Genomic DNA, 17,067 nt, shown 5'->3' with positions numbered 1-17,067 from the left:
CCAAGCTGCAGCTGGGGGCGGTGGCTCACCCAGCTGTAATCCCAGCACTTTTGGGAGGCAGAGGTGGGCGAATCACTTGAGGTAAGGAGTTGGAGACCAGTCTGGCCAACATGGTGAAACCCCGTTTCTACTAAAAATACAAAAATTAGCCGGGTGTGGTGGCACACGCCTGTAGTCCCAGCTACTCGGGAGGCTGAGGCAGAGGTTGAGGTGAGCCGAGATCGCGCCACTGCACTCCAGCCTGGGGGACAGAGCGACACTCCATCTAAAAACAAAACAAAACGAAGCCGGGCGCGGTGGCTCAAGCCTGTAATCCCAGCACTTTGGGAGGCCGAGGCGGGTGGATCACGAGGTCGAGAGATCGAGACCATCCTGGTCAACATGGTGAAACCCCGTCTCTACTAAAAATACAAAAAATTAGCTGGGCATGGTGGCGCGTGCCTGTAATCCCAGCTACTTAGGAGGCTGAGGCAGGAGAATTGCCTGAGCCCGGGAGGCGGAGGTTGTGGTGAGCCGAGATTGCGCCATTGCACTCCAGCCTGGGCAACAAGAGCGAAACTCCGTCTCAAAAAAAAAAAAAAAAAAAAAAAAAAAAAAAAAACCCAAAAAAAACCCCACAAAACAAAATGAAACAAAACAAAACAAAACAAAACCAGCTCCTCATGCACTTTCTTCTAAACAGCTGAGCTGCCAGACCACCTGGGATTTCTCCGGGTAGAAAGCTGGGCATCTTTGTGGCGCAGCCTCTTGGCCTGTTGCCTGCAGCTACTGGCCTTCTAAGAAGTTTGGGAGGCAGTAAGCACTCAATTTGAGGTGGCCTTTCCACACCAGGGGCATCTAACTACCTGGGGTTGGGGATGAAGTTCAGCGTGAACACCCGGGCCCCTGGAATCAATAGGAAGGGAACGTGCCCACCGAGATGACGACCCTCCCCCTTCACCCTGGGTACCAACTCACAGCTGCACTGGGAAGGCCGGGTGGGCTTCAGCCGTGCGCTACTGAGCAATCTGTGCAAGGCAGCGCAGCAGATGGAACCACCCAAGGGCCCGGAAATCAGAGCAGCAGCACGTGGGGCAGAAACTCTGCCCCTGGACACGTGCATCTTCTCCTCTCACACGGGAGCTGAGGGAAGGGATACTACCAGGTCTTTAAAACCTGCAGTTTGGAAAGAATAAAAACTGTCCCTCTGGTGGCCGGGCATGGTAGCTCACACCTCTAACCCTGGCACATTGGGAGGCTGAGGCGGGAGGATTGCTTGAAGCCAAGAATTTGCAATTAGCAGAGGCAACAGAGCAAGAGCCCATCTCTACAAAAAATGAAAATCAAAAAATTATCCTGCCATGGTGGCATGTGCCTGCAGCCCCAGCTACTTGGGGGCTGAGGTGGCCTGGGATGCCAAGGCTACAGTGAGCTGCGACTGTGCCACTGCACTCCAGCCTGGGCGATGGAGAGAAACCCTGTCTCAAAATTAAAAATAAAGGAAAAAAACAAACAAACAAACAAAAAACCCAAACCTCCTTCTGGGATCTTTTAAGGGAGATGGAAATATTCTAAAATTGGATTGTGGTGATGGTTGCACAACTGTAAAATATTGGTAATCGATGAATCAACTGTACATTTAAAGCAAGCAAATTATACCTGAGTAAAGCTGCCTGGGGGAAATTCTCCCTCTGGCTCTGGCCACTGAGCCAGGCTCTAGGCTGTGCATCCTGGGTAGGGTTTTGCACAGAGCTATCTGGGTGCCCTCTGGACTCATGACTCCCCATGTACCAAATGGGCCATACATGGGAGAGGGTGTTGGGGACTAAGGGCTCAGTCTGCGGCTTGGGAGCAGGGAGCCTGGTTTTCTGAGTGCTTCTAGAACCAGTTTTCCTGTGTCTGTTCCATCAGAGGAGCCTGTACCAGCCAGGTAGTGCCCCTCCTCAAAGGCCTGAACCCTCCTGGGATAGGAAGCCCCTCCTGGGAGCTCCTGAGGCTGGGGGAAGGGTCTCAACAGGCTGCCCTAGGGGCCCTGGACCAGACCTGGCAGTCTTAGCCGACCTGGTACCTTCTCAGAGATGTGGCCCGGCAGGAAAGCTGGGTTCCCCTTAAAAGATCCCAAATGTGGCACATGCCCTCAACTGCACCCTCAGCCCCCGTGGTGGCCAGGGCAACCATAGCGTCCTGATGCAGTTATTCTGCCCTTCTCTCTGATGAAGGGTCCCATCCTGAAATTTGGAGCTAGCTGCCCCAACCAAGGCTCAGGTGCTTCTCACTTCATCCTCAGCTCACCCCTGTGTGGGGTGCAGACTTGGAGCTGGAGGGCGAGGGCATGAGTCCAGCCTCTGACACTTCCTAGGTGAGAGGTAAGTCAACCAGTCTCAGCCTAAGGTCCCGCCTCTGCAGAAAGGAGCCTGCTCCCAGGATTGCACGGATGCTCAGATAAGATAAACCAAGCTCTGGGGGAGGGATGGGGGGTGGGGAGGTGGGGAGAGATAGCATGGGGAGAAATGCCAGATACAGGTGAAGCGGAGGAAGTCAGCAAATCACACTGCCATGTGTGTACCTATGCAACTATCTTGCGTGTTCTTCACATGTACCCCAAAACCTAAAATGCAATTACAAAAAAAAAAAAAGAAATACACATTTTTTAAAAAGTGAAAAAAAAAATAAAAAATAAAAAATAAAAAAAGATAGAACAAGCTCAAGTGTTCCAGCTCCGCTTGAGTACAGCTCTCAGCCATATTACTCGCATACTACTGCTGGGAGCCGTAGTAACCAATGTGGCCATGCGGTGGAGCCAGATACACACGAATCTCAGGAACTGAGGGACTCACATCGACCCGAAGTTACAGGCGTGCCCAAACGCCAATCACCCTCAGGACCCAATTTATAGGACCTGTGAAGGAAAGGGGTCACAAGGTCTCCATGCTGGTCCCTTTCATCTCGGACTATGTCTATGAATATTTCCCATTCCCACAGGCAGCAACCCCGCGTTAGACCCTGACGGGGGCACGCTCGGATCACTGCAATAGCCAGCTGGTTCTGCTAGGACTTCAGAATGTCAGAGCCAGGACGAGGCCCAGACACCCGCTAGGTTCTACCCATTTACCTGATGCTGAAGTGTGGCAATTGTTAATGACTGCCCCGAGCCTATCTCTTCTTGGCCCGGCCCCAGCCAACACCCCTCACTCTGACAGAAGATGAATTTCTTTCAACCCTCGAAACAGTCTCAGGGGCTCCCTCTGCTTGGTGCCCTCCTCTGCCACTCTCCTTGCGTAGTGACCTCTTGCTTTAGTCTCAGCCTGAATGCCACCTCCTCAGGGAAGCCTCCCTGACCACCCGACCAGGCTGACTTGTTGCTGGACGGACCTGCACCTATACAATCACTTGTTCTTTTTCTGCCTCCCCCATTATCAGCAGCTGTGATCAGCCTGTTTTATAGGTGAAGACCTTGAGGCTTTGGGAGTTTAAATAATTCCCAGGCCACATGCAGATGGGGGAGGAGCCAGCGTTCGCCAGGGCCAATCATGATCTGCTGCCTCCTATGGGAGCAAGCCAGGCCCCTGCCATGCTGTCCTGCCCTTAGACCGCTAGGGCCCCCGAGAGCAGGGCTGAGCTACTGCAGTCCCGGGCCTCACATGGAGATGACCTAGAAATGCTTGCATGAACACACGCCCCCCACCAGGATGCAAGAGAGGAAGCCTGATCTCAGTGGCGGAGACCCGGGTTCTAGGTTTAGCTCTGCCTTGCACTCCCTAGAGGGTAACTACCCAGCGAGTAGGCACATGGAGGGTAGTGATAAGCAGGTCGGGGAAGCGAGACCCACCTCAACGCAACGTAACAGCAAAGCAGGCCCCGGCGCTCTTCGAGGGCTGGCCCTTTCCGCCAGAGGCTCCAAAGGGCTCTGCAGGCCTTCCTTGGGGGTGAGAGAGTGGGCACATGGGGACTCGAGGTTTCAGAGAACACAGAATGCACCAGGCCAAGAAATTAATGGGGGACCCAGTCTACAACCACACACTCCTGCACCAGGATCCCCTTCCCTGCCACCTTCCTCTGCGCCCTGCAGAAAATCCAGTGCCAGGCCTGAATCCAGAGTCATCCTTTCTCCCTGGACAGGGCCCCCACGGCCTGTGCTCTATGAGCCGGACTGGACTAAGGGGGTTTGAATCTCCTTCCCTCCAGCTCGCCGACCCAGCAGGACAGCCAAGCCTGCAGAAGTCCTTGTTCCCCACAGCCAATGCCCCTTTCAAGTGGGCTGGACACAGCTTCCTGTGGGCGCTTTCCTGCCACCTGCCCACCCAGGTTGAAGGGGACATGGCAGAGGATGGACAGGGTTTATTTATCTAATGTTCGGTGCCCTGCCTCAGCCTCCCACAGCTCCTAGGTCCAGCTGGCCCTCCTGCCCATCAACATAAAGAGGCTATTTGTGCAGCAGCCAGCGGCAGGGGGTTGCAAGGACAGTGTGGCCCATGTCCCTGGCCAGATGGGTGGTAGCAGGGCTTTACAGAGTGCACAGAGCCATCTTGATGATGGGCATCTGACCAGAACGCAGCCAGGCATGTGGGGGTGGGCTTTCCACCCCAATCCCCCAGGAGAAACAGGGACGTGGGATGCTCTGGAGTTTCCAACAGCCTGCAGGGTGGTTGGGGGCAGCCTCACCCCACAGGCAGCACCAGCCCTGGCCAGGACTCCCAGAGCAGAGAGGCACTCAGTGAGAGGTTCCTGTCCCAGATGCCACCTTCAGCTCAGGCAACCCAGTTCCATTCCCCCGGCCTTTTCGGAGTGGCTACTCTGCACCCAGGCCTGGGCGAATGGAGGAAAGGGGAAGAAAAACAGAAAATCCCATTTCCTGAGCTTCCATGACGGGCCAAGTACACTAGGGGCATTTTCTATGCATTTGCTTCCTTGAACCTCACCACCATGTGCCATGTGTACCACAGGCGCCTTGCACAGATGGGAAAAAAGACCAGAAGAGGAGAAGTGAGCCATTCAAGCTCCCAGGCAGAGCTGGGTGTTGCGACAGTTGCTGCTGCCGTTAATTTAACTCAATTCACAATTTCAGCTTTGAACCTCAAGGTGATTAGCCTATGCAGTCCCTGGCATACAGCTGGTGCTCAATAAATACCTGCTGAGTGAAGGAAGGCTGCGTGGAGATGCTCCACAACCTTCCATTTGCCTCCCAGGAAGAGGAGGGGAGGGGGAGGGTGTGTGACTCAGTGCCCAGTTTGCGATCCACACACGCCATCCCCATTCATTCTCCCCAGTGCCTCGGCAGTGACTCCGGGTGACGTACGGAGAATGGAAGGCCGCGCCGTCAACCCACAGCAATGTCGCCAGTCAGCAGGGAAGCCTGGACCCTAACTCAAGAGGTTGGCAGCCAGACACAGGCCAAGCAGTCACCCTGCCTTCCCGAACAGGCCGGACCTGGCACTCCACTGGGACTGGGAATGTGGAGGCTCCTGGAGATGCCCCACATTCTCAGCGCTATTCCGGCTGCACTGCCACACACACCACCTTGGCCCTCGTCTTCTTGCTGGGACCCCGAGGCAGGGCTGGCAGAGTCCATCTGCCCTCCTGGGCTCTACTTCTCCCAGGAGAATGGCAGCAGTGGCCTCTGTCCCCCTCACTGGACTCCCCACAGTGTGACCACGCAGCCCAAGATGAAACCACCACCTTTAAAATATAAATGGGAGGGTAGGGTGAGAAAGCTGTGCAGAGGAAGGAGTGTGTTTTCTTGTCTGACCTCGTCCCACCCCGGGTCCCCAGCAGCACCTGCCTCTGCACTGGCCCTCCTTCCCTGGCAGCCACCCTCAGTGTCCTAAGCCAGCCCCTCTGCTACCTTCACCAGCTTGGCCCTGTCCCCTGACCTGTGCTCTGGCTGGCGCAGGCCTCCCGCAGGCTGGCCTCCCCTTTGGCCTGGCCTGGGGTTCCCTGCAGGTGGCAGGACCCTGCGGAGGACTCCGCCCTGTAGGGAGTGCTGGGGACCCTGAGGGAGGCTGAGGCAGGGCTGGTTCTGGCCTGGGCCCCTCCGCCTCTCACCCCAGGTCCCTCAGAACACTGGGGCATTGTTCTACTCTACAACAGAGGGTGGCTCTGGGGCCCTGGGGCTGAAGAAACCAGTTTCGCAGGGCTCTCTGCTCCGCCCAAGCAATGTCAAGAATTTTACCAGGATCCTGGCTGGCTTCAACAGGAAGAAACAAGCTGTAGGGACAGGCCCAGGCCGAGAGCAGGAAGTAGGAGGAGACCCTCCACCCACTGTGTGGGACCACGATGTGTCCCATAGTGGGTAAGAGGTAGTCCCCAAGCCAGTGGGCTGGTAGCAGACCAGAGAAGTGAGTGAGAAGAGCAGGGTAAATCAGCTCAGCCCTGGCCTTAGTTTTCCCCTCTGTGATATGGGTGCACCAAAGGCATGTGTGGCATGTGTGCCCATCCTTCCCACGACCTCGGGGCTGCAACCTCGGCCCTGAGGCTGCAAATAGCAGACTTGCATCTCCAGGAGTGGATAACGCGGTGTGGATATGTGGGGGGAGGTGATATGGGGCCTGCTGCTTCTGTGCCCTCCCACCTGGGACCACCGTGATGGGGACAGCAAACACTGGCCTTGGCAGTGCCGACACCATGCTAGGTCTGTTGAGGCACTTTATGTGTGCTAAAGCATCATCCTCACAACCACCTTTGGAGGCAGCAATGATTCCCACTCTACAGATAAAGGAAACTGAGGCACACACGGGCCTTGCAACTTGCCTGAGGCAGGTGGCAGAACTGGTCCCTGACCCTGGCCCCCTAACTCCAGAGAGGTTGAGAATCCTCCTGGCTCTGCTCCCCTGAGGTGGGCAGTTCAATGTGTCACTGTTAAATGGCCTGGCTTTATTCTGGCACAGTTGGGCAATCAACCAACACTTACTAGGTGCCAGGTCCTGGGGGTCCAGAGATGTGGGTTCCTTGGTGGGGAGAGAGTCAAAAGCAGATCCCAAGGCTGCCAGGTGGGCAGCTCCAGGGAGGGCTTTCTGGAGGAGGGGCTCAAGCTGAGCCTGGAGACAGAGTAGGATGCCATCCCAGAGCGAATGGGCAGGAGGGAAGGGTGCTCCCAGTGGAGGGAACCAAGGGGCAGGGCATGGAGGCTGGCCACAAGCTAAGAAAAGAATGGGGTTATGGCCACTGGGCCAGGAGGCTGCAGAGATGCAAAGGTGGGTCCCGGGACCCTATGGCCAGATCTTTCTCCCACCAGAACTGCGTCCTCTTGGTATCTGCAGACAGAGCTCCTAGTGTTCCTTCTGAAGACTTTTAGATTCCTTATTTCCACTGCATGAGAATTTAAAATGGAACATGAAGAAGCATTTCTGGGTCATGCAGTTGACCATGTGGTGAGTCCTGCCGGGCCAGCTTGGGCCTGCCTATAGCTCCTAATTGCCCTCATTGGCACCATATGGGAGGACTGTGTCTGGGGTGAGGGGGGCCTCGCCTGTGGAAGCAAGGGATTGTCAGAAGATCAGGCAGAGCAAAGTGAGGGGGAGCAAGTCAGAAAAGTGGCCTTAGGACGGTGGCAGGCCATGCTCACAGCAGGGTCATCTCAGCTGCTACAGAGGGTGCCTCTTGGTGTGGCTTCCATGTGTCTTTTTTTTTTTTTTTTTTTTTTTAAATACAGGGTCTGTCTCTGTTGCCCAGGCTGGAGGGCAGTGACGCAATCATACTTTACTGTAACCTCAAACTCTTGGGCTGAAGCAATCCTCCTGCCTCAGCCTCCGGAGTAGTAGGGACCACACGTGTGTACCACCATGCCTGGCTCATTTTTTTACTTTTTTTTTTAAATAGAGATGGGGGTCTCACTATGTTCCTGAGGCTGGTCTCAAACTCCTGGGCCCAAGCAATCCTCCCATCTTGGCCTCCTGAAGTGCTGGGATTACAGGCATGAGTCACTGCACGGCAGTGTGGGGTGGGGGTGGGGGACCAAGGGTATGTTTTTATCTGCCTTCTTTAGTATTTGGTGACCAAGGCTCTCCTCACCCCAAGCTGTCACATGGCTCCCCAGAAACCCACACTGGAGAGAATAAGAAGCTACAGCAGCTTCTCTTGCCCACCCCTGCCCACTGACCTCTCATGACTCCAGGGCAAAGGGCTGGGGGCAGGGGGAGCTGGGGGTGCCTAAAAGGACTGCACCCAGACTCCAAGGCCTGCCTTTCCCACCCGGCTGCATGGCCTGGGGAAGCCAGGTAACTACTAACAACTTCACGTCCCCATCTGCTAAATGGGGATAACACCAACTTCATGGGCAGCCTAATATTTAAATGAATATTTAAATTAGCATTATGTAGCGTACAGAGGAGGTGACCAATAAGGCAAACACTCTTCCTTTCCCTTTCTGCTCCTCTCCCTTCCCACAATCAGGAGACACACACACACACACACACACACACACACAAGACCCCCTATGCAACTGCTGGCTTTCCAAGAACACACTGATATAGACCACATGTCTGTGTCCCACCTAAATTCCTACGTTAAATCCTAATGCCCAAGGTGAGGCAGTAGGAAGTGATTAGGCCACGGTCATTAACCCTCATGAATGAGATCAGTGCCTCACTCACAAGAGAACCCAGAGAGCTCATTTCCCTGTCCACCAGGGTAAAGACGACTATCTATGAACTAGGAAGCACGCCCGCGACAGACACGGAATCTGCTGGTTCCTTGGTTTTGGACTTCCTAGCCTCCACAACTGTGAGAAATTCATTCCTGTTGTTTCTAAGTCACCCAGGCTAGGGTATTCTGTTCCAGCAGCCTGAACAGACCAAGACACCTACCATCCTCAAATGAAAACACCAGAGGGGCTGAGGCTGGTCCCTACCTGCTCTGGCTGGGGTGGAGATGGGGAGGGATGCTGCCCAGGAGGTTGTGAAGGTGCAGTGGGCGTGAGCTGAGTGATGGGTTGGGTCAGGGCTGTGTGTCAGAACCAAAGGCTGGAGCCAGCCTGCCCAGCTCGGATCTTGGCCCTGCACCTGCCAGTTGGGTGACTTTAGGTGAGCTGCTTCATGTCCCTGATACTTCAGCTCCTTAGTAAAATCATGTCACAGTCATTCCTACCATGTCAGACTGAATGAGTGGGGACTGAAGGACAACAAGCATTCATCCAACAGAGACCCTCGGAGAACCTACTCTAGGTCAGGCGCTCTTCTGGGCGCTGGGATACAGCTGTGAACAGAACAAAGGCAGGTCTGTACTCTCCTGGAGCCCGTGGGAGGGACCAACAGTAAACACAGCAGTGTCTTCGTCTGTTCAGGCTGTTACAACAAAGTACCTTATACTAACCAGGTCCTTCCTTCCCTCCCTTCCTTTCCTCCCTTTCTCCCTTCACTCTCTCTCTCTTTCCTTCTTTCCTTTTTTTTTGAGATGGAGTCTTGCTCTGTCACCCAGCTGGAGTGCAGTGGCGTGATCTCGGTTTACTGTAACTTCCACCTCCTCCTGGGTTCAAGCAATTCTCTTGTCTCAGCGTCCCAGGCAGCTGGGATTACAGGCACATGCCACCGCACCTGGCTAATTTTTGTATTTTTAGCAGAGACAGGGTTCTGCCATGTTGGCTAAGCTGGTCTCAAAGTCCTGACCTCAGGTGACCTGCCTGCCTCAGCCTCCCCAAGTGCTGGGATTACAGATGTGAGCCATGGCCTGTAATTATTAAATTACCACACTAGGTAATTTCTTTTCTTTTCTGTTTTTTTTTTTTTTTGAGATGGAGTTTCACTCATGTTACCCAGGCTGGAGTGCAATGGCGCGATCTTGGCTCACTGCAACCTCCACCTCCTGGGTTCTGGCAATTCTCCTGCCTCAGCCTCCTGAGTAGCTGGGATTACAGGCATACACCACCATGCCCAGCTGATTTTTTTTTTTTTGTATTTTTAGTAGAGACGGGGTTTCACCATGTTGACCAGGATGGTCTCGATCTCTTGACCTCGTGATCCACCCACCTCGGCCTCCCAAAGCGCTGGGATTACAGGCGCGAGCCACCGCACCTGGCGATAATTTCTTAAGAACAGAAATGTATTGCTCACAGTTCTGGAGGCTGGAAAGTCCAAGATCAAGGCTGGTTCCCCATAGATGGCACATTCTATCTGTGTCCTCCCAGGGCAGAAGGGGCAAATGCTGTGTCCTCACATGACAGAAGGGGCAAGGGCCTTGCTGGAGCCTCTTTCATAAGGGCACAAATCCCATTACTCTTCCTGGGGTGGCCGCATGAGGAGGCAAAACCACCGTGGCTGCTCTGTGCCAAGCTCATCAAAGGTGTCTATGAAGAACCTCCTTCCTGTGCAGGGCCAGTGGTCTTGAAGAGCAACCGCTAGCAGACCGGAGATGGGCCTGGCTCTCTGCCTGCAGAAGCCAGCGAGTGGCCTGAGATCAAAGCCGAGGTGCACGGGCCTGCTGCCCACCTCCCCCACCGAGTCTGGCTGTCACAGATCTTGTCTTCTCTGGAAGATGAAAAGGGGAGATGGTCCCTCGCCCCAGCCCACATGAATTCTCAATGGAGAAAGCCAGGGGTTATCTGCAAAATTCCAATTAAATCCACAGGCTTTGATAATTTGATAAGCCACTCCACAGTCGCCCCCCGAGTCAAAATATACTGTTACTTGATCCTGTGTTTATGTTCTAAGCCGGAGGGAAGGGAGGCGCACAGTGGCCTGGGGAGGTCCCAGCAGCCTGAGGGGAAGAGGCCGCTGTACATCTGCAGCGTGTACAGCGGCCGAGGGTCAAGGCAAGGTCCGGCTCTTTGGTGTCGAGCACACTCTGCAGTGGAACACGGGTCTCTCTTGGTGGGTCCTGGAGGTGGGGCAGAGATAGGGGGGAGCCAGGGGAGGGGAAGCCCCTCAGAACTGCCTGGCCACAGCTGGGCCCACCTCCTGTGCCTCAGGCCTGCCTTAGGGTTGGAGGGACTCCCGTTTACAGGCCCATCTCTTGCCAGACCAGCAGTGAACTGGCCCACGTGGCCAAGACCACCTTGAGAAAGAGGCACATAACCCCTGCTGCCCTGGTGACGGAGTGGCCAAATGCTTCACAGCCCCTCCCTGCAAGTCAGGCTGTGGTCTGCAGGCGGGGAGCGTGCACACATCCCATAATGTTCCTAGCCTTCCACGAACCCTGGTGCGGAGCAGGCCCTGTGCGCCGACAGCACCTGGCTGGGTTGGCTGAGTAAACTGTTTTGACCAGCTCATGAGTTCTGCATTATCTCGTTTCAGGGATGTAGAAACAGAAATGGAGAGACGTTGAGCAAATGGCCAAAGATCACGCAGCCTTAAGTGGCAGGGCCTGACCCTAGAGCCTGGTCCCACAGAGCCATGGCCTGCAGCCTCGCTGACAGCCGAGTGTCCTGCTGAGCCTGGTTTCCACTGTTTCTCAGGGGCCTCCTAGGGGTGGGCAAAAGGCTAACTTAATGCCATGAACGTGCAGGTCGACACATGAAGTGAGGCCAATTGATTCAGCTGACTGGCAAAGAGTGGGCTTGGAGGCATGGGCCACAGCGAGTGGGAGTGGTCAACTGCTTTTGTGGCGATACACCTGTGGCCTCCACCATCAACCATCCTGATCCTTTTCCTCTGCTGTGGGGCATATGATCACAGGGGATTCCAACAGCCACCAACCTAGGGAGGAGCGTCTCCTCTCTCCCCAAGCAATGACAGAGAATGAGAGACTTAGAGAGACTAGCACAGCTGGGCATGGGCAGGGTCAGGCAAGGGCCCAGGGATACTGCTGCCAGGCTCAGAGCCTTCCCCTGCCCTGAAGCAAGGCCTGGATGAAGAGGGAAGAGGCAGAGAGGTGGGGACAGGAAGGAGACACTGAGGAGCTTCAGGGCCACAGTCCCCAAACCAGCGAAGCAGGCAGGAGAAACAGAAGAGGGTGGGCTTCTGCTTGCAATCTGGAAGTTCTGGGTTCAAATTCCTGCTCCAGCTGTGAGCACCTGTTTTCTAATCTGTTAATGTGGAGATAAGAATATATAAACCCTGGCTGGGCACTGTGGCTCACGCCTGTAATCCCAACACTTTGGGAGGCTGAGGTGGGTGGATCACTGGAACTCAGGAGTTCAAGACAAACCTGGTCAACATGGTGAAATCTTGTCTCTACTAAAAATACAAAAATTAGCCAGGTGTGGTGACACACGCCTATAATCCCAGCTACTAGGGAGGCTGAGGCACGAGAATTGCTTGAACCCGGGAGGTGAAGGTTGCAGTGAACCAAGATTGCTCCACTGCACTCCAGCTTGGGTGATGGAGCGAGACTCTGTCTTAAAATAATAATAATAATAATGATAATAATATACCAGGCCTGGTACAAACCTCTCCTACCTCTCCTCATCTGAGTTTCATGGATAACCCTTGGAGGCTGCAGGAAAAGGATTTAATCACTATTTCCTTTTTACAGATGGTTTCCCATTTCTCTCTCTTCTTTCTTTTTAAATTTAAATTTTTTATTTTTGTAGAGACAAGGTCTCACTATGTTGTCAGGGCTGGTCTTGAGCTCTTGGGCTTAAGAGATCCACCTGCTTTAGCCTCCCAAAGTGCTGGGATTACAGGTGTGAGCCACTGTGCCTAGCCTTTTTTTTTTTAATTAGCTGAATTTAAGATTCATCCCGTTTCTCTCTAAAGTAGGAACTTCGGCCAGCACTAAGCCACGAGGGACCACAGGGAGGCTTGGGGAAGTACGTGAGGGATCTGCCTGGACACCACACTGCTAGTAGCAGCAGAAGTGGGATGTGAATTCGAGAGCTTGCATCCTATACCCTGTGGCTTCCCACTACTTCACACTGTGAACCAAGTTGCTGATAAGTTCCTGATGGTTCCCAGTGCTTGCTTCTTGCCTGAGAGAGCCATCAATGAAGATGACCTTTGCTAGGCCAGGTGGGCCTCTGAGCTGCTCTTTCCTTCCTCAAAATGCCCAGGCCATTTCAGGCTATTCGTCTTTTAGCAGGCATGAAGAGAGAAGGGCCCCTTTCGGCAGGACTCCCATGTATGGCATGCAGGCCACACATTCCACAACCTCATGGCACATTCACAGAAAGTGCAGTGTGGATGGCACCTCCGGAGCCAGGCAATGTGTACCCTCATCTTCAGGCTTTCTCCTCCCCATCGCCAGGTGCCCCCTGCCCCTCCCCACCTGTCCCAGAAAGTTCCTCTGTCCTACTCTCTCCTTTCCCTCCGTAGTAGCCACCCCATCTACCTCTCTCTCACCCACCTGGTACTTTAAGCTTCCAGGGGACAGTGATGGAGCGGAGTGATGCATCAGCATCCCCTTCATTTCTCTCCCGAAGCCTCTCTCCTATCCAACACCCCTCCCTGCCTTCTGCCCATCAGCTCCTGGGTGGGAACTGGATTTTTCTCTCTAATGAAAACCTACGCTGGGGACTACTGGTAAGCAGAACACTCTGAGACGGTGGCCATCCGGATGGATCTGGGTCCTGTATGGGAGAAACCAGCATGGCTGGGTGGGCCATGTTGACCACCAGCCCAGAGCATCCCAATTCTAGAGAGAACAAAGACCTGCATGGTTCCCTGTTTCTCTCCAAACGCGGAAACGTTAGCCAGCACTGGGCCACCAGGAACCACAGACAGGTTTAGGTCTTGGCCTGTCTCCTATCAAACCATCTGCATGACTTTGGAGAAAAGCGCTTAACCTCACTGAGCCACGGTTTCCTCCTCTGTAAATAGGACTATAGAATATGATAATGCCTGTCATAAAATGCTATAGATAAAAGACATTGGGTACACCCATTATGACTGTTGATGATGACTATAAAATCTGTGGTAGCAGCCCAGGACTGCTGTTACTCGGCAGGTGAGTTTTCAGCCTGGGCAGTGCATGCCGGGAGCTTTGTAGCCATGGCAGCAAAGGGCAAGGACTGTGCTTGCCGTGAGCCGTCTCAATGGCATGACCATTATATTTTTTGGTGTCTCATCTGCTTCTTACAGCAATCCTGTGAGCCAGAAAGAGTTTGTAGGAAAACCTGCTCCACAAATGCAGAGACACCCTCACTTGCAGCCCTGGGTAACAGAAAATGAGGAGTGGGCTCTGGTACTAGGAGCCTGGGGAGCAATGTCCCGCATTCCTTTGGACCGCTGTTCTTTAGCCCAGCTGGCCCTGCTAGCTCTCCTCTGTGCGTGTTCCCACAGCCTTAGCCTCCCTGGGCTGGCCACCCCGCTATAGTCCATGCTTTCCAAGCACACAGGAGAGGCCTCAGCTAGTACTTACTCTTTTGGAGGGTTGACATCCTCAGGTCGAGCCTCAAAGAACCGGAAGACTTCATCGCACTGTGAGATGTGGGGTGGCAGCCGGACAAGTGCCTGCAGAAAGACAGAAAGGAAGGGCATTAGGTGAGAAGCACCTGGGAACAGGAAAACAAAGACAGTGTCACCCTGCACCAGCAGTGACAGAGAGGATCAAGAGCTGCCATGGAAGACATGGTCAACCAGCCACCCACCTGTCCACCCAGACAACTACCCAACAAATCAACCAAAGAATGAATGACACATCAACCTTCCTTCCTTTCCTCCTTTTTATCCATTTCTCTCAACTAACTCACCGGTCAACTAACTGACCAACCAACCAACCTGCCAATAATCAACAAGACAATAACAACAAAAAAAAACCTATCAAGTTATGAAATCAACCTACCTATAAACCATCCAGTCAAACAACCAGCCAACCATCCAACCAGCCAGTCAACAAACTGAACAACCGGCTTACGAAGAAAAGACCACTGAACCCTGGAATCCTGGGGTCTCAGGGTCCTCAGGAGCGAGCCGTTCTGCAGGAACCTGAGGGAATTCCCTCCTGCACACAGAAAAAGCCCAAGATCCCTAACCCGACAGTCCAAGGTCACATCCTCCCAGGCATATCTCCCACTAGCCACACTTCAGCTGCACCAGGCATTCACACTCCCTAAACACTGACCGCACAATTAATTATTTAATGAGAAGTTGGTAAGTGCTGCCAAGGACGACAGAGTGCTATGATGTGGTTTGACAGGACCCAAGAAGATGCGGGAGATGGGGAGGCAGTGTTTTAGGAAGGGCTCTCTAAAGCTCAATTCTGAAAGATGGGTAAGAACTAACTGGTCAAGGTAGAGGCAGGGCGATCAAGTGTGTTGGTTCCAGGAGATGAATGAAGGCCAGTGTGGCCTGAGGGCCCCGAGCAAGAGAGGGGGCCTTGGGAGGCGGGCAGGGGCATGGCTAGCAGGGCCTGTTTTAGGCAAAGCTGAGGACACCTGGGGAAGCAGTGTAAACTGAAGGGTATGGAAAGGCTTCTGGGCATGAGCACAGCTACTGGAGTTGGCAGGGTTTGGACAAGCAGAGAGGAGGAGTGGGCATCCTATGGGAAGAGTGGTCATGGCAAGCATGTGCACCAGCTGTGAGCTTGTCATCCAGGCAGGGGGCGAGTCTGCAGCTGCAAAGTGAGGCACTAGGTCAGGAGTGGTCAGAGTCAGGCCGGGCGCGGTGGCTCACGCCTGTAATCCCAGCACTTTGGGAGACCAAGCCAGGTAGATCACTTGAAGTCAGCAGTTGGAGACCAGCCTGGCCAACGTGGTGAAACCCCATCTCTACTAAAAATACAAAAATTAGCTGGGTGTGGTGGCGGGCGCCTGTAATGGCAGCTACTCAGGAGGCTTAGGCAGGAGAATCACTTGAACCGGGAGGTGGAGGTTGCAGTGAGCTGAGATTGCACCACTGCACTCCAGCCTGGGTGACACAGCAAGACTCTGTCTCAAAAAACCAAACCAAACCAAACAACAAAACCAAAAAGCCCACAATAAATAAGCAAAATAAAATAAAAAGAAGGTAGCCAGAGTTCATGCTGCACACCAGCCACAGGACCCCAAGCTGGCCCAGTCCGACATGGAGGGGTTGGGGTTGTAGGGTGAGGCCAGGTGTAGCCCCATTTTCTGGGCCCCTCAGAAATTTAGTATGGGGAGAAATGCTGGGGCAAGGAAGGATCCCTTGGTCCAAACTGACAGGAGAGGACACTGCCAAAGGAGGGCTGAGGGACGGGGGACAGGGAACCAAGGGCTAGAGCCAGGAGAAGACAGAACAACCCCGGACTGGAAGAGCCAACAAACAGGGCGTGTGAGAAACTGTGATGAGAAGCCTCCTGGTCTGTAAGCCAGGACCCTGTCCCATGCCCCCGCTTCCCAAAACCTCACACATATGACCAGCTTCAGATGCAAGGCCTGGATCCAGTTGCTCCCGGGGAGTCTGTGAGTGTTTCTGGAAATCCCTGTGAGGGTCCTCATGAGGGCACGATTCTCATCCCCATACTACAGGTGAAGATATGGAGGTGTGCGGAGACCATGTAGCCTGCCCACAGGCACCCATGGAGGGTGGGAAAGACTCACTGGAAGGTAAGCTCCATGCAGGCAGGGATTTTAGTCTGTTCTGTTGACTCCTGTGTCCCCAGATCCTAGTAGAGTACCTGACATTGAGCAGGCACCCAATTAATATTTGTTTAAATAAATGAATGAATGAAAAATGGATAAAGTAGTAAAGATTTCCGTGTCTATAAGCCCAATAGCCAGGAGCCATGGGACATGACAGTGGGGCAAAAAACCCACAGATAATCCTAGGAAGAGGAAAGTGAGGGTTTAGCCATTCTCTGAGCTGGCTAGGTAACAACTCAAGTGTGCCATCTAGCAGCAGGCATCCTATCAAGATGGGCCCTTCTCAATGCCGAACCCACACCCAGGCAAGATGAGACAGGAGCAGACCATAGCAGGTGAGAGGACATGAAGCAACTCCCATCACTCCTTCTGGGGCTTGTGGCTTTCCAGGGGTCTCTAACATAGCACATCTCCATCAACAGGCAAGAAACGGGAAAGGAAAATGAACATTAAATGAGCAGCTATGCGTCAGGCCCTGCCCTTGGCCCCTTGACTCCTCCAGGCTTTCACCAAACAGTGAGGGCTTGGCAGTGCGTGTCACACATGGGGTTGTGCCTGGTTTTACAGGGATGAGAGAGCACAAGTCTGATGACATGTCACCCCACTTTGTCCTGGAGGTAGACATCACTGTCTCCATGTACAATGGGGACACTGAGGCTGCTGGGGGTGAAGCCGTCAGT

General features: G+C 53.8%; 1 protein-coding gene across 6 annotated transcripts in view; it reads right to left on the bottom strand.

Annotated features, from left to right (window-relative positions):
• Positions 1-17,067, bottom strand: part of LOC141579866 (SH3 and PX domain-containing protein 2A-like) — a 267,812-nt gene that overhangs the window by 112,525 nt on the left and 138,220 nt on the right. For all 6 annotated transcript variants that reach the window (XM_074392497.1, XM_074392499.1, XM_074392495.1 and 3 more), the window contains one exon: positions 14,206-14,297. In XM_074392497.1, coding sequence (XP_074248598.1) covers positions 14,206-14,297 — 92 coding nt within the window. The remainder of the gene's footprint in view (positions 1-14,205; positions 14,298-17,067) is intronic.

This window comes from Saimiri boliviensis, assembly GCF_048565385.1.
Source record: "Saimiri boliviensis isolate mSaiBol1 chromosome 12 unlocalized genomic scaffold, mSaiBol1.pri SUPER_12_unloc_1, whole genome shotgun sequence".
Classification (NCBI taxonomy): Eukaryota; Metazoa; Chordata; class Mammalia; order Primates; family Cebidae; genus Saimiri; species Saimiri boliviensis.
This window is presented reverse-complemented; position numbering and strand designations above follow the sequence as displayed.